The sequence below is a fragment of the Asparagus officinalis genome, chromosome 3, assembly GCF_001876935.1.
Source record: "Asparagus officinalis chromosome 3, Aspof.V1, whole genome shotgun sequence".
Taxonomy (NCBI): Eukaryota; Viridiplantae; Streptophyta; class Magnoliopsida; order Asparagales; family Asparagaceae; genus Asparagus; species Asparagus officinalis.
In genome coordinates this window covers 52,752,764-52,779,437 of record NC_033796.1, presented here as the reverse complement: position 1 = coordinate 52,779,437, position 26,674 = coordinate 52,752,764, and the positions used below count along the sequence as shown (strand labels likewise).

The window sequence follows — 26,674 nt, the reverse complement described above, 5'->3', positions numbered from 1 at the left end:
CCATTTTAAAAATCGAAAATGAATCGCTCAAAGATGCTAACCGCCACTCGTAACTCACACCAATCAATTGACAAGTAAGGCGCCATTCACTCTACCCACGACGTCTCGTTTCCTCTGAAAAGTGGTTCCTAATACCAACAACATCAGTCTACAGAAGATTGGCGGTTAGCAAGTCCTATGCCATGTCTCCAGCCACGATCAACTGGCTAAAAAGTCTCAAACACCTTGAGCAAACTCATATCTATTTCACTCGGACCCGACTAAAGTCAGCTCCGAATGAAAGAGACCAACTGTTATGGTGATTTACCATCTGAAGACGAAGATATCAAAAGATTGTCTGCATAGACTTAAAAAAGTTATGGTCCAAACCAGCTTAGAGGCCCAAAAGCCCAGCCAATGGCAAGTCTATCGGCCAGCCGAGTAGACGAGTCATTTTTTGACCAATGGTCATCATTACCGACTCGAAGTGTGGGATCAGTCAGTCCTCGTAATTAAGACGACTCCTCGAGCAGACGTGTCGACCATACACTCGACCCGAAGCTCACTCGGCTGTCGGGTCGGGAAATCATAAAGACAACCCACGAACCGACCCGCCTCTACTAAGGGGATAAGATCCAGCTAAGCTCGCTTCAGATGTTAATCGGCACTACAGCATTGGTCAGTCCCATCAAGATCTCTGCTCTGACAAATCCCGTGCATAAGCCGCTTATTCTACTCATAAGTTATTTCCTAGGGATCGCCATCCCCTAGGCTCGAATGACTTCCCCTCTAATTACCAACCGCCATCTAGAGGGGGAAGGACGACCAAGCAGTTGGCATATCCTCTGCCCTGCCTCATCTGTCAAATCCAGGATACTGAGAAGACATTTCTCTCCAGTACTCGAATGACTTCCCTTCCAATCGCCAGCCGACATCTGGAAGGAGAAGGATGACTCAGTAACCTGCCTGCTGACCCCTCAACCGCCTTATGTGCATAGGCAAAGCCAAAGGGTGAAACTCTCAGAGGCGATGGGCTATAAAAGGAGGGAAAGAAGGTAAAGGGGGGTTGGGGGCGGGGGGGGGGGGGTTCTGCTACTTCTTCAAAAAAAGCTCTGAATTTGCCTTTGTTAAAAAAAAAACTAATAACTCTCAAAGAGTACCCTCTAAGGACCTCAATGGCCCTGAACTCTTCCTCAAACCCCACTCAAGCTCACCAGCTGACTTGACCGTCGGAGGTACCACGAGGGAAATGAGCCCCACCCTCCCACGGGTTTCTTCTCGTTTGTGCAGAAGGATCAGGAATTCCAGTCTAATGATCGGGCATAAAGTCGAAGGAGGAGTCGGCCCCATCTCTCATCCTCTCCTTATTCGGCACCAGCGCGAAGACCGAAACCCCAACCCCCTCGACTGTGTGATATCAGACATCAACAGGGGTATTGTCACAAATATTGTGTGTATTTGGGGCTTATTCGCATAGAGCAGAATACAATAGGCCTAATCACATGAATTTTCTGCTTTTGGGGTCTGGACCCATTTTCCCCTAGATTCTATGCAACTTGGAATAATTTTACATTAAGTTTACGACATAAATTTTTGTCTGGATAAATACGTTTCTATAGTTTGCACATAAGATAAAGGCAATATATTTATGATTATTTTAGCACAATTTCCTTTAAAAGAAATAATACATAAATAACCCTCACTTTCTACTCCCCAAATCAGCAAACCATACTACCATAGTTCCCAAATCCTCCTCCAATGGCGGATCCCAATCCGACCCCGCCATCAATCCTCTCAACCCTAGGCGAGGAGATCATCCGCATCATCGTCCCAGTCTCCACCTGCATGCTCATCGTCGTCCTCCTCGTCACCGCCCTCTCCTCCTCCTCCTCTTCCTCGCAAACCCTAACCCTAACCTCCTCCATCGCCGGCATCGCCTACTCCGAGTCCCCCTCGGATTCTCTCTGGGACAAGCTCAAAGGCGCCGCCTTTTACTCCGCCGTCTTCGTCGCCGTCATCACCGCCCTCACCTTCGTCCTCTTCCTCCTCTTCTACTTCCGCTTCACCGGCTTCCTCAAATCCTACATGGCTTTCTCCTCCTTCGTCGTCCTCTCGTTCCTCGGCGCTGAGGTTTGCTTGCTTCTCGTCAGCCACTTTGGGTTTGCTATCGACGCTGTTAGCTTCTCCATTGTTATGTTCAATTTCTCGGTAGTTGGAGTAATGTCGGTGTTTTTGATCAAAATGCCGATTTTGGTGACGCAAGGGTACTTGGTGGCGATTGCGGTTCTGGTTGCTTATTGCTTTACGATGTTGCCCGAGTGGACTACTTGGGCTTTGCTCGTTTCGATGGCGTTGTATGACCTGGGGGCTGTTTTGTTGCCCGTTGGGCCGTTGAGGCTTTTGGTGGAGCTGGCGATGTCGAGAGATGAGGAGTTGCCGGCTTTGGTTTATGAGGCTAGGCCGGTTGAGGCTCCGGTCAACTCTAGGAGGAGGGTCTGGAGAGGGAGGAGGAACTCTGATAATTTGAATGGGAGTAGCAATATTGGGACTGATTCAGTTCCCAATTCAGATTCTTTGACGGAAAGGAGAGATATTGGAGAAAATCAAAGTTCTAATTTGAATGATTCAACAGTTGGGGAGTTGTTGCCTGAGACAAGGTTGGTTATTGATGATGTAGGGTCTGAGTTACGTGCTGCGTTATTAAGAAGAGAATTAGAAGGGGGAGAAGGGGATGGTTTTGAAGGGATCGGGTTAGGGTCGACAGGTGCGATCAAGTTGGGCTTGGGAGATTTCATATTTTACAGCGTCTTGGTGGGGAGAGCGGCACTATATGATTACATGACGGTGTATGCATGCTATCTTGCTATTATAGCGGGGCTCGGTATCACTCTTTTACTTTTAGCATTCTATCATAAAGCTCTGCCAGCTCTTCCTGTGTCTATTATGCTTGGTGTTTTGTTTTATTTGTTGACTAGGACCTTACTAGAAGTGTTTGTAGTCCCATTGTCAACTAACTTTTTGATGTTCTAGCACGACGTATGTTTAGGTTAGGAAAATTTAAGCCTATTGTTGTTTCATGTATTGTTAGTTGTATTTGATACCTTACATGATTGAAGTAAAGATTCTAAAATTGATAGATCTGCATTTCCTTGAAATCTCTACATGACTTTACTATTTAATTTCCTTTATGCTTAAGGAATTTCTTTCGGGAACTACTCATGTTCTCTTTCCTTTTAAGAACATATATTTTTAGTTGCTTGGAGTTTCTCTCTTTTGAAACTGCATGTGCAACTTAATAAAGATGCATGTAAATGTTACTTTGGCCCTTGGAAGTCATCAACTAGGTGTGCTTTTTATTGTATTCTTTTCATTTTTCTGCAATGTATTTCAGTTTTATGAAACGTGATTTTGTTGTTAATGGTCATGAGAAGTCTTTCTAAATTTCTTTACTTTACATAATTCAGTTGAGATAGGGAAGCTGTGGTTGGTTTTTGGTATGAATAGTCGACAAGATGGTAATTGTAGCTAAAAAGGGTGACGAGAAATAAATAAAAAAGGAAAATTAAAGCAACTTATCTCTCTTGTTTCAATTGAATATATAAATCAAACGGTGAGCTTAAATTGGCTCTGTTGTGCTTATGTTTACTGCGAATTTTGTAATTAATACAACTATACCAATGAAAGTTAACTAATTTGTTATGGCATTGTGTGGGCATGCACTAACAGACCTCAAGATCTATATGCAGTGATAAGGTTGATTATTGTGATTTGCCTGTTCATAATATTTTTCTGGCTTTGCTTGATATCATTGACGCTAATACATTGAAGTATTGATATATAAATTTCAAGATAAGAAAGCATGAATTGTTGGCATATATAGCAGAATTTGAGACTTGTCAGCTAATGTGATTGGTCGTGTTTGCCCTGGATATAGTATAATGTTCTTTGTACAACTTACAACTTCCCTGGTCTATACACTATCGTGCTATTTTCGTAAGGGATTTAGCAGTTGGATTTTCCTCGAAGGTGCTAAATGCGGGCCCACATCTCCCAACCACCCAGAAAAGGAGAAAAAACCCCACTAGACATAAGTCTAAAATGTCTAAAATGTCGTGTTTATCAGTTGGATTGGGTTAGTTCACCAAAAAACCCAAACCCATTGAGGCATCTCAAGTTGATAGGATTTTCCTCGAAGGTGCTAAATGCGGGCCCACATCTCCCAACCACCCAGAAAAGGAGGGAAAAAACCCACTAGACATAAGTCTAAAATGTCTTTGATAAATTTTAACCTTTTTAAGGGGTGTTTGACTCCTCCCCTAATCGTTAGTGAAACTAACATGGTTAAAAGTTTAATTTTTGTTTGGCTAAAACAGGTCCATCTCCAAACATGGTTTTGTTGGTTAGTTTTTGGGCCCGGATTGATCCACTCTATCTGATTAGAACCGCCGAGGTTAAGGCTTGAATCAGGTTAGTGGGAGTTGCCTAACACAGCCTTTAAGACTTTTTTTTTGGGATAGATCCCTGTACTTGTAGGAAGTTAGGTGACGAGGAATTGTATTCTTTTGAAACCTTAGTAACATTTTCTGTTTGTTTCGAATATCTCCGGCGGATTTCTGTGATATACATACTGGTCCGTGGAAAATCAATGGAAACTTGGCTGAGGAAGTCAGCATTAGACCTCCGTTCTATCTACAAGGGCGCTAGACCTGATAATCTCTGGACTTTGCTAAATGAGATTTTCCTGCACTGGTCATCTCAAGTTGAACCTGATGAATGAAGCGCAAGCTATCTAATTCGGTTGTTGCAGCTGAAGTGAGCAAGAGTAATTGTATGCAAAAAAAAATTAAACCCCTTATAATTCCTGTAGACAGTTCTCTTGATTGTATCCTCCAGTTTTTGCTCTTGTAGACTTACATAATTGGTTCCCTATGCAATGGTTTTCTTGCTTCGACTTCCTGGATATTGCCATTATTTATAATATGGCAAGCCCTATTCGTCGATATCGTGAAGTTAAATTTCTGTTTGACTATCAATGAGTTGTCATTCAGTTGTTTGAGCCTCGGAGCATTTCATCAGCTATCTTATACAACTAAGGGCATTGTCTTTAAGTTATGTAATTATTTGTATTTTTCGATGAGTTTATGTTCAAAATCTTTCCAAATATGATGGTTGACTATCTAAAGTGATATATATTATCACCGACATTCCCATCAACAATGTCCATCAACTCTAAACTTCTCAAGCATATTACGCCTGAATTGATTTTTAAGATGAAACTCCACTTAGCTGTAGTTTCACTAGGTCTTAGTTATGGTTGTGAAGTTTGTGATTGCATTTATAGGCTGTTTGCTGAAACTGCTACAATGACCATAAAACCGAAACTATGTTTTACATGTTCTTATGTCTAGGGTATACCATTAAGGTGAAGTTTAATTTGGCAAAAGAGGGGAGAAGAGAAGAATCCAACTAGTGCAACAGCATAATTTCAGCTACGTCCCCTGATTCCAAAACGGAGTTTTAACACCTTGATCCCCTGATTTCAGAACAAAGTTTTTCTGTTATCTGTAACCTTCAGGTGGGCGTCACAGCACGTCTAAAATGTATTGCGGAGAAATTTCGTGATATTTTAGCGTATCGCCAAAATGAATGCACGGGTTCTTGATGAATTTGATACTTCTATGAATTGCGTTACGTATTATAAACTCGTTAGTTTAGTACTTGCAGTAGCTTGCTATGGCAAAATTGTTTTGAGTGCTTTCTAGTTACAATCTTAGTTGAACACTTGCCAAAGAAGTTCTCAAATCATGCATTATATCTTTAGTTATGTATATGACAGCATCAAGCACATTCGGCTACATCCTTCTTAACGGGAGCAAAACTTGACATTATCAATTTCATCTGACTAATATAACACCCAGTATTTCTTTAAAGAATCCGATTTATTTTTTGGGTGCCCAAATGTTTTACTACAGAGGCCTTAAATTCTCTAAAGAATTCACCAGTAACAAATGAAGTATCCGGAGAGGGGGGAAAAACTATCTTATGATGCCAGCAGCCTCTTATGCTTGACATATAACAGGAAACTGAAGTATATAGCTGCACACGATACACTCGCTATAATCAGAACCAAGTTGAAATTCGAGGATCGATCAAAAACCGAGTCAACAAAGTTCATCCCAAAAACACCGGTAACTACTGCAAAGATTGTAACCACAAATGTCGCAGCGGTCAGCAGCAACTCGAATTGGATCAGCTGGTTCCTAACATTATCCTGTTATGTACAAAATGATACTGATAAGTTCAGTTTTTGAGAAATTTCTGTAGTAAAAGTCAGTTCTTTTTTCTGTTTTTTTTTTTTTTACCAGTTTGATATTGATGAAGTCTTCAGTGTCGTCGATATACTCTTTAAGCTACGCCACAAACAAATGGAATCACCACAGATGACTTTTCGAAGATTTTAAGGCGAAAATCTAAATCTCTTACCGATAACAGCTTGTTCAATGTACTGTCCACCACAACAAAATAGGCTTCAAGTAACATCTCAAGTTCTTCAATTTGTCTCCCAACACCATAAGAACCTCTCGAACTCTCGTACTTGATCGAGCTCATAACTGTACTTGCCCATGGCTTTTCTTGTCGAAGACCATCATTGGAAAATGTAGGGGACACCGGAGCAGACTTAGACACCATATTGATCGATGAAACGCTGCTAAATTCTCGGTCTGTCGATAAACAAGCTTCCATTCTCTCTTTCTTCTCCGTTAGGTACATCTCTGCCATGTCCTCGTCGTCGTCCATTAGCTGCTCTATTTCATCTCGGACCTGGGACGTTGATCAATTATAATCAGAGGTATGATAACAATTTTGTTTTTTTTTATATGAGACCACCCTAATTTCTTTCCTACTCTTATTTTCTACCCAAATCTTCATCTTCGTAATTTACCCTCAAATCAATCAAGTTGTTATAAAAAAAACACACACTATATTTGTAATGCACACAGGTAAAATCATTAAATTGTTTGATAGTAGCCCTATTTCGAACAAACATGAAGGCACGGAGGCGTAATATAAAATTGGCTAAAAGGCTATTTTGGTCCCTGTACTAGGGCTCCATACTCAAATTGGTCATCATACTTATGTTTTTCTCAACTTGGTCCTCATACGTAAGTTTCATTACTGATGATTGGGTCTGTCTGCAATTTTTTTTATCAGAAACAAATTGTTTATTTATCATTCTTATATTTGTTATCCATGAACTTAACTTTCTACGCTTAGCTTAGGCATCATCCACAATAATGTTCTGACAGGGAGTCGGAATCCTGTTTGAAGTTCTATATATGGAGCAAAAGTGAGAGGCTAAGAAATTTTGTTTATAGGAGTTTGCAACATAATCTCATATGTATGCAGTCCAATGCAGAAGTCTCTAATGGTAATGTTTGAAAATAGTGACTTTTACTGCCATACCAACGAGGGTAACATGGTCATAAATGAAAATTTGACACCTAAATTTTAATGGCTGTTAAAAAGGACTTGGCTTAAAACACAGATTTGGTACAGGGACCAGGTTGGGGGGGAAACCAAGTACAGAGACCAATTTGAGTATGGGGCCTTAGTAATTAGCCTGTGAAAATAGCATCGAGGTTTCGATACGAGAAAAACTATGTAATTTTTCCGAAAGATAATTAGTTGCTCACCTTTTGAACTTTGTGAGTTAAGGCAAGAAGGTGACTTTTCAGCCTTCGAACGTGCTCGAGATTGATGGTGCTAATGGAGGAGACTAGTTCATCGAGCAAGGGATATATCTCGATCTCAAGCTCTGTGACCTAGCAAAACCAAAGGTATTGATCACTCCATGCTCCATATTGTAGGCTTGTGTTAAGAACTGATGTACACATTCCTAGTTGAACCAATATATCAATGTTTTGTAGATATAGTGAAGTTAGATACTTTGAAGACTACTGAAACTATAGGAGATCTTTTATCCTTGGGGGCCTACTTGTCAAAAAAAAAAAAAACACAATTTTTTTTCCTTGAGGGTAAAAGAGTCAAGAAATTCACTTAGGTAGTCCATACGCGAAAATAAAACTAAAGCGTAGTAAGTTCAGAACAACAAAGATAGAGGGGGTCTATCCACAATTAGGGTCTATATATCCACAATTAACGCTTTTTAATTATTCATCTAGTTTTGAAAATTACATAGTTCCCCACATCTGATGAGTTACATCATATTTGTATTTGAACCTATATCTACATTCAGTAGTAACAGAGTTGGATATTCTGAAGATCACGTAAACTGATGTATTTTTCTTCGAAGAAAAGAATGTTTATGGATAAATTTCTAGTCCCATGAGTCGAGCTAGCTAATCTTTCTTACCAAAAATGCCATATAAGATTTACGCATACCTGAGCATCAAGTGACGTTGAAGATAGCTCCAAAGCAAGTTCAAGTGCTTTGAATTCAAAAGGCAAATCATCTAAAAAGCAACACAATTGCACACTTAAACACATGTCAAAAGAAGGAGAAATCCTCAATAAGATGAAAATGGTGTCCAATGTCCGTACCGTTCTGGTTTTGATTTCGTGTCATCGCGAGCCTCCGACACAGCTCTGATTCATACCTCAGCACACAGTTATCCAACGAATTCATGAGAAAAACTTCATCAGCCATAATGATGCACCTAATTTGCTCGAGGCTGACAACGATGGCTCTCTCTCTACCGAGGATAGTCGAAGGATAAACAAAGAGAGGATCCAGAAGACGAAGATCTCTGGCAGGTAAACCTGAGCGTCTCATTATAGTGGCCTTGTCTAGTTCTATAATTTGAGATTTCCCGGATTTTTCAATGTGTATCCATGAGCGACTAGTATGACCTCTTTTCTTCACTTGTGATGCGTTAAGACTATGGAAGGTTGCTGGTTTTGGATTTATAGGATGAATGCCTTTCATTTGTCCTCTTCTTTGTTTTTTTTTTTTATGTGTATCTGTTTCAGTGACAATGTAGTCAACAACTTAGAATGTTCATAAGGGAGGGTGGGTGATTTTTTCATTTTGGTTCTTTCTATTGACAGATGATGTACATGTAGTCTATGATGACAATAAACTCGTATCTTACGTTGCATATAAGTGTCTACATATTTATAAAGGGCTAAATTACTAGATTGGTATTAAAAGTAGTACCCAACGATGATTGGTATTAAAATTATCGTGGTACCCAATGATCAAATTGGTATCAAAATTATCTCCGGCGATAAGGCGTGTAAACTTACATGATGAGACAAATAGACACAAAAATGAATTTTCGGCCAACTTTTCCGGCGACCACTCATATAATATGTCGCATGATGCTTATGTGACATATTTATGTTAACTTGGTAGTTGTAGTTAGCCTAACTCAAACCATTAGAGGGGCATACTTTTAACTGAGTGTAAAAGCAAGAGAGAGAGAGAGAGTGTGTGTGTGGGGGGGGGGGGGGGAGATCTTTTTTTCAATTTGGGAGGTTCTTCTATCAAATTAGAGTTCTCCATTGCTTGAGAACATGGAATCGTTGAGCTCAAGTGATGAAGAACAACCCACTTGAAGGAAGTAGTAGTCCCAAATTTGAAAAAATCCATCTTTTTTTTTGCTTTAATTTGAAAATCACTCATTCTAATGGTTTGAATGAGGTTAACTACAGTTGCCATGTCATCATAAACATGTCACCTAATCACATGTGGCAAATTATATAAGTGATCACTAGAAAAATGGCCAGAAAATTTATTTTTGGGTCTATTAGTCTCATCGTGCAAGATTAAATACCTTGGTGTCGCCGGAAATAATTTTAATATCTTGTTGGTCATGGGGTACTTCTTTTAATGCCAATCTTGTACTTTAGTCATTTATAAAGCAGCATATTAGCTATGATTAAGATTAGACGAAGAAATAAGAATTTTTGGTCATATTTTCTTTCTACTGACAGATAAAATAAATACCATCGTGCTGTCAAAACTTGTATCTGACATTGCATATAAATTTCTTGAAAGAAAAACCCAAAATAGATGTAAATGAATCGGAATTTTCAGAAGAAAATTCTTAAGAAAGGATGAAGTGCGATGTTAGCTGTAATTAGAACAAGGCAAAGTTACAATATATATTGGTTCTTTCTACTGACAGATAATGAAGAATGTCGTTAATGCTGACAGAATACTTGTATGCGGAAATAAAGGCCTGAAATAGATGTAAATGAATCAGAACTATGGGAGAAGTTTCAATATATTAATAAAGTTAACAACAATTTTTAATTTGCCATTTTGGTTCTTTCTGTTCACAGATAATTCATATATTATATATGCTGAATTGAATAAAAAAATTGATACTGGCAGGATGAATGTCTTTCATTACTCCTTTATCTTTTCCTGCCTATATCTGTTTAATTGTTAATATGCTAAAATAAGAATTTTCATAAGAGAAGGCAAAATCTGTAAATATTGTAAGACATCGAGAGTAATAAGAAACTTTTGACCTTTTGGTTCATTCTATTAAAGTTTTTTTCTTTTTCTTTTTGGCATAAAATTTCCTGAAACTAAAAGAGCCCAAGAGATGTAAAAGAATCAGAATTATTAACAGTCCCTAAATTTCACATAACCAGGTTTTTCTCATATACAGATTTTTTTTCTTTCTTTTTCCCCCCTAATACACAACTGACCATACAAAGCCTCTTTTTTTTTTTGAATAATCATACAAAGTTTTCTAATACACTTGCTTCCACAATCATAAAAAAGAGAAAAGATAGAAAGAAGGGAAATGGTGAAAACTATCATTAAAACAGATGGAAAAGTTCTGAGTTGTCTTTCAAGCGCTGCTTCAAGCTCCAATAAAATACTTCATCATAAATAAATAAAAACTACTTCACAAGAGGGCAAAGAATCCATGACTCATCTCCCATAATATTTAACTCGTTTTTGAAGGGAGAAAGAAAACAAATTTGGGTTTTCAGTAATTGGTTTATATTATCTACAGAAACAAATGAAAAAGTGCTTAAAAAAGAGATAAACTGACCTCAACCGTTGCCACCTCAAGCTCAAATCCCAGGAGAAGAATCCCAAAGAGCTAATCAGAAGAAGCAGAATATGAGGACGAGAAGAGCTTGAGGGGACCTTCCTTTGATGGTGAAAGTGATATTAGAGCGAGGCTAGTAAAATGTCATTAAATTATCTTTTTAGAAAAATAATAATCAATCATTACAAGAAGGGACCATGTGATAAAATAAAATAAAAATATGATTCCAACTCCTGAAGAAATTATTGGGAGGCTGACGCTGCTGTCAGAGGCTTGCGTCTCCTTTTTGGATCTGGGTCTACGTCTGATGACTAGATTCATTGGTGGCATTTCGTACGGTATTATTCCAGGCTGTCCGATTGACTGCCCTCGGTTATACTTCAAGATTCACTTTAACATGCTAAATTGGAATTGGATTCTAAAAAGATCAGGGCATGTAAGAAGCAATAGCAACTCTTAGTAGCAATTCCTAGGGGTGCTTGGTCAATTGCAGTTGCATGCAACTGGACCATTTTTATCCGGTTGCATGCAATTAAATCATTTTTGTGCAGTTGCAAGCGTTTGTTTCATTGCAACTATATGTTGCGGTTACGACTACAATTGTAAATACCTTTCTACTTGCGGCTTCCGACTTGCATGACTTTAAGCGTTACGATCTTGTTTGCTTGCACGGAAGTAACTATGAAATAGCTGAAGTAAATGAAGTATGTGATACTTTTACTACTTCCGAGCAAAAAAACGTGTTTGCTTTTTTGAAAAACCTGATTTTAGTATTTTTCTTAAATGTTGTTGTGGCGCTCACGTGTCATCTCAACTTTCTAATTGTTTTTTCGCCCCTCAAGGCTCGAAAGTAGCACAGAAGTAGGTAAAATATGCACTAATTAGGACATAAATAATTCTTTCCCTTATTAATATTTTATTTATTAGTTACTTCCTAACAATTTTTCATTGCTATACTAACAGAACAAGGGAAAGAAGAACAAGAAGTACTAATTTCACTACTTCAAAAAATATGTGAAACAAATAAAAAAAAATTAGTTTCATTACTTCTTACTTCGTAAATTTAGAAGTTATTTCGTTGCTCTATTTTCTATTTTCGGTATTCTTGTCAAACCAACCAGGCCCTAAGTGGCACTTGCAAGCTTCTTTCAACTAACCCAAATTAACAAAAAATTAAAATCTCAAAATCATTGTCTAAAATTTCAAAAAATCTAAGAACTTTATAAAAGATTTTAAAATAATTTTATGTAAAATATTTTTATATTAAAAAATAAATATATTGTTTTCAATACTATTTTTAAAAATAAATACTTTTTTTTGCAAAAAAGGTAATCTTATAAAAAAATTTATTATTTATTAAAAATACAAATTTTTCAAAAAAAATATTTTTTTAAAATTACATTCTTTTTTTCATAGAAAATATTTTAGGAAAGTTCGAAAAGGTAAATTAACATTATTTTTTTAAAAATGAACATTGTAAATATATAAATTGGCTAAATACCCATATTGTTATTTTAATTCCACCCCATTTACCAAGAAGGTATTTTAATTAGGCAAACCTGCTTTAAGGCATTTTAATTGATTCAACTTACCAACAAAACCATTTTTCTCATCGGCGACCAGTTTTTCGGCGAGAGCTCGTCACGTGCGTGGCACATGATGACTTAAACTTTTTTTAGCTGCTGATGTGGCACGGATTTTCTGATGTGACAGTGTTTAAAGGCGGGAATTAACCCTCTAAAAATCCCAATTCATCCAAACTAGGACAGATTCGCCCCTTTTATTTTCAGAATTTGAACGCGAGAGAGAGGGAAAAATAGAGAGTGAGAAATCATGGGGGAGACAGTTGAAAGAGATAGATTGCATGGATTCCATGTGATGGTGTTCCTCAGTTGATGCAAAAGGTGATTTTCGGAGGACGAGAGCTTGAACTTACATGCGATCCCAATTTTCCACTTACCCTGCTTGCTTTAGAACGAGAGCTTGAACTTGATGACGACGACATAATATCTTCTCTTTCACGCTCAATCTCAGCTTGAATGCCCCAATTTGATAAACCCTAGTTTCCAATCTCACCCAATCTCAGCTTGAATCCCCTCTTTTATTCTCCCAACTATTTTATCCACGTCAGAAAATCTGTGCCACATCAGCAACCAAAAAACAGTTTAAGTCATCACGTGTCACACACGTGACGAGCTCACGCCAAAAAACTGATCACCGACGAGAAAAAAAGTCTTGTTGGTAAGCTAAATCAATTAAAATGCCTTAAAACAAGTTTGCCTAATTAAAATACATTATTAGTAAATGGGATGGAATTAAAATACCAATATGGGTATTTAGCCTATATAAATTTAACTAATAATTGTTTCAATTAGAAAAAACAAGTTGCACACGAAAAGTTACAAACTGTTCCAAACAATTGCAACTACAAATTGGAAAATTTTAAAAATAGAACCAAATAGCTGTAATTGCAGTTGCATGCAAAGAATATTTGCAACATCTTAGTTACATGTCGGTGACAGTTATATTGCAACTACAGTTGTAATTTACCAAACGCGCCGTGGCTGTTTAGTTCACTTCAATTGGTAAAAGCAAGTGGCACTTGCACGTAATTGTAGTTGCAATAAGTGCCACTGCATCCCATCGAAGCTACAATGCCTTGATTCAAACATGCGAAACTCAGTTTACTCTTCACATACTGACTCTTAAGTTCTACTACATACTTTATCAGTAACTAGCTGAACTGAGCACCAGTGGAGCCTTGGTCAGTACTCAGTCTCCATCCACCGATGGATTTTGCATATGAGCGCAGGTCAGAGCCTCAGATCTTAAGGAGGAGCTGAACCGATCCCAACCCTAGAAGCATCTCATCTCCTGCGTCTACCTCTACATAATCCTCACCGTCAGCTTAAACCGTGCAGGTCTGTGGAAGAGAGATCTAGTTAATTTTTAAGCAACCATTAGGCAAACAAAATCTCAGATTATTCCAATTATTGCGTCTTCAGAACACATCCAACACATCCAACGATCTTGACAAATTCCTCCCCCTTTCCAGGCCAGCATTGCGACGATGGAGCAAAGCACTGTCCGTCTCCGTCTCTCCTACACAGTAGATGCTCTTTCAGCTGAATCTCGAGATGCAAATTGTTGCCACATGTCCAAATTGTCTACAGATTTTGCTTCCCACGTGAGAGCAGCAGTGATATTATCAGAAGATTGAGTTTGATAAGGAATAAATCTCTCTAGTGTTTACTTTGCAGCTTCGCATTTGCTTGCATAAAAACACACGACCTGTTAGAAGTTTCTCGTCAGAGAACATCACTTGATAATCTAAATAAAGCAAGAACGAACCAAAGCAAAACTTAAGTGTACCTCTCTAATAAAGCCTTGTATTGCTTTTGACTACCAAAATCCAGGTACAACTATTGATGCACCACCGTTCTAGTTAACCGGTGAGCATGTCTGTCCCTGCACGACTTCAGGGCCAATATCGTGCACTAACATAATCACTGTCTCCTGCACATGCCAAAGCTTTCGGAAATACAAGATGCATTTATTCACTGATTGATACTATCGGCGCAAGACACTGAAGCCAAAAACGTTTACCAAAGAAGTTGGTGATTGGGCACTACCATTGCTCACAGCTTCAAGCATATTATCACAACAGATTGAGAATCATCCCCAAGTCACAGGTCAAATCCTCCAATAAGTAACAGTCAAAATTGAATGAGCTTCCAAATACAGCTCCATGAATAACTTGCAGAATCAGACGGAACATTACTGATCAATTAGCTGCAAAACACTTCAGCTCAATCTGATAGAGATTCCATGAGGCATGTGAGCAATAGGCAATTGCTTAGTTTGAATGAGACCCACCCAGCAGCAGCTCTATACTCGCAGGGAACAAGTCCGTCAGTTTTTCTCTTGTTTCAGTGGATGAGGTTGTGATTGTACATAGGCTTACCACTCCTACCTGCAGTGGCGGACCAAGGAATCTTGGGAAGGGGGGCCAAAAAAATTTAATATAAACACAACTATACAAATACTGCAACCCTAGGACAAAATTATCACCAAATAAAAGCTACAAGGGGTAATAATATTTCAGGAAAAAAGAAAAAGAAAAGATATAAGAAAGACTGTTCTTTATAAAGAAAAATAATGTTAGTAATTTCTTCCGCTTCCTCATTTTCTTAATTTTCGCCTTCAACTCAAATTATAAAAGAAACATGAGAACTAATGCTGTATAATATTATTATAACACAATTGATACCATCCAAAAATGTCTGTCACATATATATACATGTATAAAAGTTCATCTAATCAAGAACAATGCTATTATAAAAACGAGGGATCCAGATCTTCATATAAATTAAAAGTTCATCTAAGTAATCAAGAAAAAATGCACTACTAATTAACACCCAATAAATAAGCCTAAGGTTCAACTAAATTAAAAAAATATTTTCACAACCGCCAGGCCCACAATCGATAAGATGAATTTTGTGCTGGTTTTCAGTGTGCTCATTTAGCTGCTGATCTAAGATACTAGTGCCCTCTCTTTATTTGTTTATGGGCCAAGGTGGGCACAAGGCCCCCTTGGCCCCCTGCTGGGTCCGCCCCCGTCTGCCTGCACAATTATTTTCATACCAGAGATATTGGCAATGTAATATTACTGCCTCTTTTCGCAGCTAATTCCTTCATTCAGATGATACAGATTGGAAGCAGAATGCCCATTAACCAGTGGCCAAAAGGTCAGGAATAGAAATGTGAAAGGTGGATATAGCTGAAAGGGAAGTACTGACAGAATCGTAATTTGGTGATTCCCCTTCTTGTGTGAAGCTTACCCTCCATATGTGTTTGATATTGTGGAATTTCTATGAAAGAATGGAACAGCTTAAAGACATACTGATAGGCTCGCGTCATTCAAAAAGAAACATCATTCGCTTTCTGCAAATGTTCTAATTTTAAATGCCAATGCCAGCAATCAATATTCATGTAAGAACTTTAAAGACTAGAAGATACATTAGACTCAAAGAATGCAAAACTCAGAAGTAGCTCATGGACTAGCAGCATATGACAATAATGACAAAAACAAGCTCGGTACCCAAATCTTATCATGAAAACAAAATCACAATTAATGACTCGCATGCCAAGAAGACCAAATTTGAGTACATTTTTACACAAATAGCAAACGACAACTAACATGTTTTGTGTGTCTGGCATCATGATTCAGTAATCTTCTGGGTATATGAACAGAGAAGTGATGAATTTTCACAGAGATGATGCTATTACGGGGGGAAAAATTCTACTGCTTATCACATAAAAGGCATCCATTAAAGCTTGCAGAAGATGCAATAATATCATTAACCTAGAAGCACATTTTAATAGTTGACAACAAATATAAACTGAGCATGACATTGAGAACCTACGTTGCATGGGTACAGGTATGGGTGCGGGTAAGGGCATGACACTTTGTAAAAAGCAGGGTACAACGACGGGTGCGGGTGCGGGTGCGGGTGCGGGTGCGGGTGCGGGTACGGGACATGACAATTTGTAAAAAGTAGGGTACAAGGACACGACTGAAACGCTGGACTAAAATCATAGTTCTGAGCTAGATACACAAATGAGCCTTTGAAATCGTCATTTTTAACTGAACGTGGGCTGAACAAATATAAACTGCTCATGACATTGAGAACCTAATTTGCATGGGTACAGGTACGGGTGCGGGTACGGGACATGACAATTTGTAAAAGCAGGGTACAAGGACGGGTACGGGTGCGGGTAAGGTACATGACAATTTGTGAAAAGTAGGGTACAAGGAGACGGCTGAAACGCTGGACTGAAAGCATAGTTCTGAGCTAGATACGCAAATGAGCCTTTGAAATCGTCATTTTTAACTGAATGTGGGCTGAAAAGAACCCGATCCTTATCAAACAAGTTTCAAAAGTGGACGTCAAGTGTAAGATGTATGTCCAGGAAGTGTATGACAAGTGTTTTGAATTAAGACATCTATTGTATAACCACGTACGCATCTGAATAAATGTATGCACATAGTAGAGGAATGTCCAAGAAGTGTCAGGTATGGGTAAGGCACGGGTCGGGTATGCGTACGGGTACAGCTTCATGATAGAAATATCCATACAAGATAGTTGAGAACGTAACATTGAAGTAGTCCTTACTATGATTAATTGCTTGTCTTAGGTCACAAAACAGTTTTAAAGATGACCGACTAAAGCACGTATAATCTACAAAGATCTTTTTTCAACTCTTCGGCTTAAAGGGTTTAATTTAGAATTTTGAGATTTACGTAATTAAACTGTACTCCAACCTTATCTTTCAAAGTTATAATGAGTTAAAGAGGTGAATCTAAATATAATCCTTCGAAAAAGAAGGAGAAAGAACTCACAGCAAATACATCTATACAATACTGGAAAAGTTTACCATTACAGTAATGAAAAATTGTAAAGAAAGAAACTAAGGTCATCCAGTAAAAATTTACAGTAACAGAATAAAAAGAAGAATCAAAGTGTTAAACACGAGGACTTTGAAGCTGGATCAGAATATTGAACTATAACTTTGAAATCATGTGCAGTCAGATTCCAGATAAAATACTCCGATAAATACTTTTGAACAAGTTGCATGCTTTTATCCTCAAGTTCAAGGGCCCTTGTAAGTGGAAGCCACTACAAACTTGGGCCTGTGATAAATAGACGATATTCTAATTGCATATTAGAAGAGAAGAGCTTTGAAACAGAACTCACTTCAATTTCACTCAACTGTATCACGAAGAGACCACATTGTAGTAAACATGCTCACCCAATTCAACTCCAGATTCCCATAATCTTGTTGCTAGAGCTTTAAACATATCTTACTGCTGCCAACCGACATGAGCCAATTGATGAAGGTAGACTGAAGGTTTACAAGGAAATAGAATAAAGCAAATCAACATAATGATGGAGATTATCATTATTCAAAAGAGTGCAAGAAGTTTACCTCTGGTGTTCGCGTCGAACTCCCAATGTTCCAAAGGCAAAGATATAAGTAGGCTTTTTGACGGTTTGCTGAGCAATGTGCATTTCATGATAATCCCTATGGTGAATAGCAGAATAGAAAGCTCTCGTGAAGGTCTTGACGCGTAAAAGGAAGATAGAGACAGTTGGCAACTAGGGCTCCTTTAATGTTCGAATCAAGCTATTGACAACCATACCCCCCCCCCCTGCGTGGTTGGGGGAAGGGGGCAACAAACCCATCCGCCCATAAGAAAACACAGTCAAATAACAAATTGGGCACCTTTATGACCACGTACACCAGTAGGCATTCATCTCTATTAAAAACCCCTCAAAACCCTGCTGCATCCCAGTTCAACCTGGAATTCATAAATATATACTGCCAGTGCACAATTAGGGATCTTCATCACCTGGCCCCACTCTTCACAGTTTCTTTGTTTAAGGAGAATATCACATCTCTAAGCTATCACAGCGACAAATATTGCAGAATCCAATTCGTACCCTTTCAAAAGCAGGAACAAGATTAACTGGTAAAGAACCAATTTGATGACTGAAACGATAGTGCTTCCAAAATTATAGCATTCACATTTCAGCAATACTAATGAAAGAATGTGATATGAAGCTCATCAACCAACATGAGCAAGAAAAGGGCAAAAAAAACTGTTCTGGACTTAACATGTCCCTGGTACCATATGAAGAGAAAATATCATAAACATGTTTTCTAATTCATCTGCAAATTATAGGGTATTAAACACATATTTTGACAACAGCAAACTTCTCTTCCATTAGGCATATGGAAGAGAAAATATATTAACATGCATAGCTGAGCTATAACCTTTTCAGCTGAGCACCTTCTCTTTAGTAACAACAGAGTAATTGTTAAAATAAGCACCAAAGAAAGATCCGTGCAAAACATTAGACATACTGCATTTCTTTAAGTTCAGAATAGAATTTAATCTAAGCGATTTACTATTTGTTGGAATTGATTAATAAAATACCAAAGAAGACATTGACAACAAATTGACAGCCCTGTAGAATTCTGTTCCTCTACCATGTTTTGAAGCTATACATTCAAGGCAGACCTGAAAACCAACCTAAATAGGCGCATGGGATAAGAGAGGAAAGGAGAGAAGGAAACTACCAAGAGTCAAAAGCACGGCTAAAATAAAATGGAGAATACCGTACTAAAAATATAATACATTTAATTATTTTTCCCAAGAATTCATTAATTTGCATGTTTGTTTCGGACAAATCAAAGCATGTTTGCCACACAATGTATAATCACACCAAATGATTACGTGATAGAAATGGGGTTGCCGTGGAACACAATACTAAGCCAACAAGAAGTTTCTGAAGAATCAATTAAACTAGATTTACATTACATTATGATAAAAACTTATAAAATTAATAACTTCATCTAAGCAAGGATTATTGGCTAGCTATGGTAATGGAACAGCACACTAAGAGTTCTGACTTAAAATTTAAATTAGAATCTAATGTTGAATTTGCAGACATGGTTCACAAGAAAAAATGTAGTATAAAATAGATTAACTATATAAGGGATCCAGAAGGGAACAGAACTTAAATCATATAGGAATCTGTAAATTTCAGAAGCTGAAGATACAAAAGGAATTATTAAAAAAGGAACTTATGCAAAGAAAAAATAAAGTGAAAGACAATAATAGAAAGAAAGAAAATAAACATTCAGAACTTCGATTAGAAGTGAGCCAATTTGGTTAATTAGAGTTTAAATTTCTGGCCTAGCCAATACCACTGTTAATTGTCAATTTGTTGGTGTCAGATTTAGAAACTACAATTCCTTTCACTTCTCTATTAATAAATGATAATGAAAGAAGAAAAATAAATACCATGAAACATAATATTTCAACGTAACAACAAAAACTAAATTTGCAATGTGATATCCTATTCCAACAAATACACCCTAAATTAACTTAATGGGAAAAAGGAATGGGAGGAGAACAGGAGGAGGAAGATTAAAAGGGCAAGAGGATAAGAAGTATGCGGTCATAATTAAAGTTTTCTGTCAGTGACTTGGTTCCCATGTAATGAAAAACAACAACCAGTGTTATAAAGAAGTTATAAGTCCCTCTAGCAAATAAGGATTCTAAATGTCTCCAACAGATGCTCTAAGGATAGCAATTACGATAGAACATATTTCATATCATCCCACCACTCACGACATCCCTTGCGTCTCCCTGCGACCGGCTCCTAGTTGGAGGAGTAGAAGTGCTAGTCCCCTTTGGTCAAGTGCTTGTGACTGCTGTTACCTACAGTAGGACTGGACCCTTGACCAAAAGAAGCCATCATATCTGGGAAAGGTAGCAGACGAGAGAGGCAGTGTCCGATCTATACGGATCACATAAAAGTGACACAAGTGCTACGAATAGACGATGCAGATCAGAATGGCAAAAAGTGACCCTAGCATTGCGTGCAGGATTCAATTGATTCGCTGCCTTGCCCATCCTTGAAAGTCCCATAAATGAAGACTCGGGCCTGTTTCAATGAAATCCCCTCTGTGCAAAACAGACAGCCAATGCCAGATCATTCCATTCAATTGAATGGAAATATTCTGAAGGGTCCCTCTTAAGTGACGTCCAGATGAATGGCGTCGAGTGAAAGCTGGAGTGGCACAAGAGAGATATCTTTAATCATGAAAAGGAAAAGTTGGTACTTCTACCAATAACAAATGGAGAAGCCAAAAGATAGAAACTAAGTTTTAAATTAAGGGTTTAAGATTCAAAGCATATGAAAGGTAACTTCATGGAGCTTTGTGCTTGTTGTCCTGAGAAACAACTAAACCAAAAACTGAGTTAATGGTTTAACAGCTTTTTCCAATGCTAATACAAAGAATCCGTGTAGCCATGTCGAGGAAGTACATTTAGGCTAAATGTGACGATTAGATGGTTAAGTGGATGAAAATGAGAGTTGAAGCTAAAAATAAGTCCACTGAAATGAATATATGGAGAGTTGGTGAGGGCCGACATGAAAGATTATTTCCATTTGAGTATGTCAAAATGGGCACTGGGGGAGTCCAAAGGCAATATTGTCTGAATTCTACAGAAATGCACAAATTACAGAATAAGGCAGAAAAAATACATGCATAAATTTAGAAAAGCAGCAGGGTGGAAAGGAAAGAACAGGAATAAAGAGGCAAGGATGAATAAACCCACGAAAGGCATTTAAACACTTTCACTCACACAAAAAAAATTTCCACCTTAAAAGGTGGGTTTCTTTAGAAACATCAGATTTAATTAAAACAGCCTTAAGAAGCCTAAGGTTAATCTTGTTGCAAAGTACAAAACAATCCTAAATTTTACAACCTTAAGTTTAAAGAAAATACAACAACAATGTGCATCTTTTCTTCATCTCAGCTCTTTCCATCTACTAAGTAAGCATAACAGGAACAATTTGGGATCTGATGTCCTAAAGATCCCTCACTCTCTCTCTCAACAGTCAACATGCACATGAATACAAAACTGTTATTTAAGATCTCTACTCATTGTTAAGAATGTACTCATTACTAACGGAACAGAACATGATATTAAGAAACAAAATAATTTTATAAAAAGAGTATCGCAGTGAACGAAGCCTCCGCTTGCAGACCACTTTTTAGTCTCTAGTATGCAGCCTTACCTCGCATTTTTACAAGAGGTTGTCTCCACAACTCGAACTCGTGACCTCCAAGTCAGACAGTGAAAACAAAATATTTTTTTTAAGAACGAATAATTTTATAAGAAACAAATAATCTTATGTGTCCTCTAATTGATAATAATGAAATGGTGTAGGAGGTTCTAAGTTTGATGGAGAACAACTTAACTCGGTAAAGAGTGTCAGACTCGGTCATTCACAGGTACGTACAACAATAAGACACAAAAAACTCAGCATGGCTAAAGAGGCATCCTCTGAAGGTTCACATCTCTAAGACAGAAAGTACTGGCTCATGATACATATCACAGTAACCTGTGACTCAATAAGCACATAAAATTTGGCATCTGCCTGCTGCTTAAGGATCTTAATAAGGAAAGTAGGCAGAAGGTGGATAATGAGGAAGGAAATTTACAAATTCATAGTGTTAGCTTAGTTGTATATAAAACCAAGTATTGATCTTACTACATCATGAAGGATAGTCCAATTTTCACACCCAGTAATAGACCAGATATAATGAGTTACAAATAAATTTACATATTGTGTTGTCGTATTTTTTTTCCCCACTCCATTCTTCAAAACTAAGGAGTCTTTGCAGTGCAGAAGGCCAATAAGTGAGGAACGAATTTCACAAGTCAATAATATGTGTTACCTAAGTTGTATATTAAACCTACTATTGAACTTACTACATCATGAAGAATAGTCCAATTTTCACAAGCAGCAATCGACCAGATACAATGAGTTACAAATAATGTACGTACTAAGTTTTCATATTTTCCTTTTTCTGGGCCATTCTTCAAATTAGCATGGCACTGTATAGTGCAACGAAAATAGGGAACCTTTGCAGTGCAAGCACCTCTAGTGAAAGGCATATTTTATTCCTTGTCTTGTCATACCTATGGGCCTATGGCAGGAACTATGTAATGAAATATCCCTATCACATGCCCATGTGCTCTTCAACTAGGTTAATATACAGAATATTGTTGCACTAAAATTATTTTATACACAGATTTTGTAATATACAGTGTTGAATACTGAGTGCAAAGCAGGTTGAATACATATATCACTGAGACGAAATCCTTAATACTTGGTAGCTTGTCTAAAAAATAAGGCAACCCACAGGTAATACCCATGACTAACAATTTAAAGAGTTTCACATAAACATATGCCCGTATGGACACATGAATAACCAAAATTTTATCCAAATTACGAGCCTAAAAATAATTTCACTTGAAGAATATTGAAAATAAAAGTTCATATACAAAAATACGCATCAGAATGACCACAACAAAGCATTTCTATGTCAGAACCCTCTTTGGATTTGATAAATAAATTCTTCTGAACTGTGTTCATCTATGTCACATTGGTCTACCTATTGTTGATTGGAGACCTAAAAGAGATATTTAAAAAAAGAAGAAATACATCGACTTTGGACCTGTACACTTCTATAATGCATACTGTCCAATAAATTGTTTATCAACGATTAGGAATATGAACATTCTAATTATGATTGTCACAGCTTGACTTCGAATTACAATCAAATTGCCTTGGACTGGTTACTGATATCAACAATTGCAGACTACACATTCAGATAGTTACAAATACAACTCAAATAAAACTAGACAAAGATAAACCCCTCAACTCAAGAACAATTGCTGATTACTGAGATTTTTTTCATAAATAAAAGATTTAATCCTCCTTTTATTTAGGTTGGTCAGAATTTACAAACAATAACTAAGAATCTACAGAATAATTGATGGATATTGGTGATGAGAAAAATAAATCCATTAGGATTTCATTTGAACTCCTAAACGCTACAAAGTTACAAGCATAACCACAATATTCAATGTAATGTATTATGATGTCAGAGGCTATGATGTCTTAGATAAATAAACAAAATAGTGATGCTACGGGGACCCAAAATATGGGACCAAGGGAGGGGACACCTCACCTGTCCCCTCCCTTGGTCCCATATTTTGGGTCCTTAAATCATTTTCCTAAACAAAATAACAGAGCATTGAGTTGTTATTAACGAACTTATGATATCTAAGTATCTAACTAAATAATACTTTATTAGAAATAGAACAGCAAATTGTCCTCATTGCTTATCATTATGTGCGAGTAAATTGGAAAAACAAGGATATATGATTTGCTCAAAGTATTGTCATGTCTTGCGATCTAGAACAAATATACAAACACTTACAAAATCTTTATCATCCCACTACAAAATTGCAAGAAAGTTATGAAACATCTAGAAAAGAAAAACTTTCTAATCTGCAACTAGAACTAGGCCAAACTTGGAGAAGACCACACATATGAGAAAATGTAAAAGCATATGCTCATAAGAAAACTGAAATCTTTTCACCCAAAAAAAGTTGTTCATGTAATTCCAACCAGCAAATTTGATTCCAAGGATACAATATTGTACAAAGCATTGTGCAAGGCATTGCCCATTCTCTCAAAAGTTTGACAGGGCATAGAAAATCTCACCTAACAGACTACAATCAAATGTTAATTAATGAAAGATCCAGGACTGGGTTATGGGATCATATATGTCAACCATGCAATAGAAGAATGAGAGAAAAGATAATTTGTGATTAAAGAAAAAAAAAGGTAGACAAAAAATGACTCTAGAAAGCTACTATTTGATGGGAACATCCCGCATACCTCAAAGTACCCAACCGAAGAACCCATGTGGAACCTCGCGTAGCAGATCTACTATCACAAGTTCCTAGACTAATGTAATCTACAGCTGTGTAAGTTCGTGTGGGTTCTCCATAGCTTCTTTGAGTATCATCTCTGCCCTCCGCTTCTTGTCGTCCTTCTCGTCATCCCTCAAAAACCAGGATTCATTCTTGACACCAGAAGTCTTTGAAGATAGCGGCAAAGCTACAGACTTCTTTTCAATTCCAAATTTAAAATGCACTGTAGGCCTGCTCTTTGGAAGTACCCTTTTTTCCTTGGCCTCATCCTCAAAAGATCCAGTCTTTGCTGCCTCAATAACCGACTCAAAGGTCTCAAGCACTGATATCCTCTTCTGATCACCAACTTCATCGGGGATAACAACCTCGGGTATATCTTTCTCACCAGCTGCCCTGCCAATGGCGGCGCGAGAAAAGGATTGTGAACGACCACCTGTTTCCCCTTATCAAGGTTGCTGCTTTCAACTGTCTGAACGAAGCCAGATGTGTCATTGCCAGAAAGTCTCTTCTGCAAGCTTAACAAAGACCTTTCCGCCTTCCTCCGTTGCCTAGCTTGCTCAATCTTATCTGCCCTACCGTCTGCGGCTCTCTCATGCCAAACTGGAGTGTGAACATAAGTATGTGGATCAGGGAATGCCGGAAGCCACTCAGGTATGTGTTTCTTGGGCGGCTCCTCCCCAATTTGCACAAAGCTGGGCGGTTGACCAAAGGATCGACGAACAACCGGAAAACTCGGAATCGATCGGGCAAACGGGACCTCCTCCTGCAAGCTAACAAATTGGGTGATCTCCCTAACAACACCAGAGCCCACAAGGCAATGGTGAGCATCCGACGCAGAGGCAAAACCATGCGATGAACCCAAGTCCTCCAACCCTTGAACAATATCAAACTCGTTGCAAGAAGTTCTACCCGACAAATTCGCGTAGAAATGAGAAGTCTTGCCCAGCTCACAAATAAAGCGAATCGCAATATCAGCAAGAGTATCAAGAGCAGACCTATGGGCGCTGTGGAACCCGGCGTCCTCACAGATCTGAGCCACTGCGATCCTGGCGATCTGGCGGCCGAAATCGTCGAATCCCGAGGGGATAACCTTCTTCTTGCTGTTAGAGTTCTCCCTTGCACTCTCCTTGCCGCCGTCGCTCATGATCAGCTGATCATATCATCCTATTTGGGACTTAGGGTTTCGATTGGCAAATTCGACATTGTTAAAGTTGCGGCCTTTCCAAATGCCCCCAAAGAAAACCCTAGAATAGCAACTGTGGATAACAGTGGGAAACTTCCCAAGATTGAGGACTTACTGATTCGTTACCGAGGATCCTGTAGTATCCGCCATGGATCTGAAGAGATCCAAACGAGAACTAGAGACGAATTCGAAGAGAATAGTGCAATTCTAGGGTTTTGAATGAGGATAATTAGGGTTTTTGGAGGGGAATTTGAAAACGGGAGGAAACAAAAACGAAACCCTCGTAAAACCCTAGAGAGTGAGATAGGGAAAGAGTGAAGAAAGACGGGGAGATTGATGGCGTATATATAGATGAAATGGGTTCGGGCAAAGATCGGGGCTCCTCTTTTTTTCTGTTTCCCCCTTATTTTCCCCTGCAAATTGTCAATTTTCAAATAAGCCCCTGAGACATTATTTATACTAGTACTCTTCTAAGTGCCATCCTAATCCTAATGCTATCTATATTTATTAATAAAACACTAACAGTTGTGAATTTGTAACATTGCATATAATTAGAGATGCAACTTTTCTTCGTGTCACTATTAATTATTATATTCATTTCCCCTTATGTATTCTTTCAACTTCATTGATATTAATCATTCATATGATATTTTTGTTATAAACATATCAAGATCGTTATACTGAGTTACCTGCACTGCACCGGTGAAAGCTAGTTTAACAAAATCAGAAAATGCTTCTCTGCGAATTTGGAAATTAAAACCAGTTATGTATGCATTTAATTTTGCTTGTAGACCTAAAATTTACAAATGCTAGGGGTTATAGTGAAAATTTTCTTAAACACATGGTCTGAGGATGCGGTGCGCCCTCGTGCGTTTATTATCACGCGTGGCTTACAATCATTGGTGGCTATGTTTGGAAGAGGGAACAAGGTGAAGGCAATTAAAGTGATCCAGCGGAGCATGGTAAGAAGGCTCCCGGAGTTCCGTTTTCGGCGGCACTGAAGGCAACGAGGCGTTTCGCGAGACGCGTGCCACGTCGACCCGAGATACTTTACCCGATGATTCCCATAGGTTCATGCCACGTGTCATCCGCTTGTTGTTTGTG

The 26,674-nt window shown here is 38.0% G+C and overlaps 3 protein-coding genes across 5 annotated transcripts; 1 reads left to right on the top strand and 2 right to left on the bottom strand.

Annotated features, from left to right (window-relative positions):
• LOC109834129 (presenilin-like protein At2g29900) lies at nucleotides 1,670–5,896 on the top strand. 2 transcript variants are annotated; one of them, XM_020402050.1, is made up of 2 exons: nucleotides 1,670–2,860; nucleotides 4,353–5,896. In XM_020402050.1, the coding sequence occupies exons 1-2, from the start codon at nucleotides 1,738–1,740 to the stop codon at nucleotides 4,439–4,441; spliced, it is 1,212 nt and encodes a 403-aa protein (XP_020257639.1). In that variant the 5' UTR covers nucleotides 1,670–1,737; the 3' UTR covers nucleotides 4,442–5,896. The 2 variants fall into 2 exon arrangements, with proteins under 2 accessions (XP_020257639.1, XP_020257638.1); XM_020402049.1 differs by lacking the exon at nucleotides 4,353–5,896 and having other exon boundaries at nucleotides 1,671–3,115.
• Nucleotides 5,900–11,183, bottom strand: LOC109834131 (magnesium transporter MRS2-5). Of its 2 annotated transcripts, XM_020402051.1 has the most exons (7): nucleotides 11,016–11,180; nucleotides 8,542–8,961; nucleotides 8,383–8,453; nucleotides 7,674–7,802; nucleotides 6,463–6,801; nucleotides 6,342–6,389; nucleotides 5,900–6,250 (listed from the first exon to the last, which is right to left on the bottom strand). In XM_020402051.1, exons 2-7 carry the CDS (start codon nucleotides 8,924–8,926, stop codon nucleotides 6,020–6,022), a joined length of 1,203 nt encoding a protein of 400 aa, XP_020257640.1. In that variant the 5' UTR covers nucleotides 8,927–8,961; nucleotides 11,016–11,180; the 3' UTR covers nucleotides 5,900–6,019. The 2 variants fall into 2 exon arrangements, with proteins under 2 accessions (XP_020257640.1, XP_020257641.1); XM_020402052.1 differs by lacking the exon at nucleotides 7,674–7,802 and having other exon boundaries at nucleotides 11,016–11,183.
• Nucleotides 13,475–25,945, bottom strand: LOC109834128 (transcription initiation factor TFIID subunit 8-like). The gene is given in 7 exon segments (XM_020402048.1): nucleotides 13,475–14,306; nucleotides 14,388–14,988; nucleotides 17,774–17,921; nucleotides 18,006–18,521; nucleotides 20,218–20,659; nucleotides 24,353–24,782; nucleotides 24,785–25,945. Coding segments are annotated over 2 exon segments (1,098 nt in total). The 5' UTR covers nucleotides 25,532–25,945; the 3' UTR covers nucleotides 13,475–14,306; nucleotides 14,388–14,988; nucleotides 17,774–17,921; nucleotides 18,006–18,521; nucleotides 20,218–20,659; nucleotides 24,353–24,431.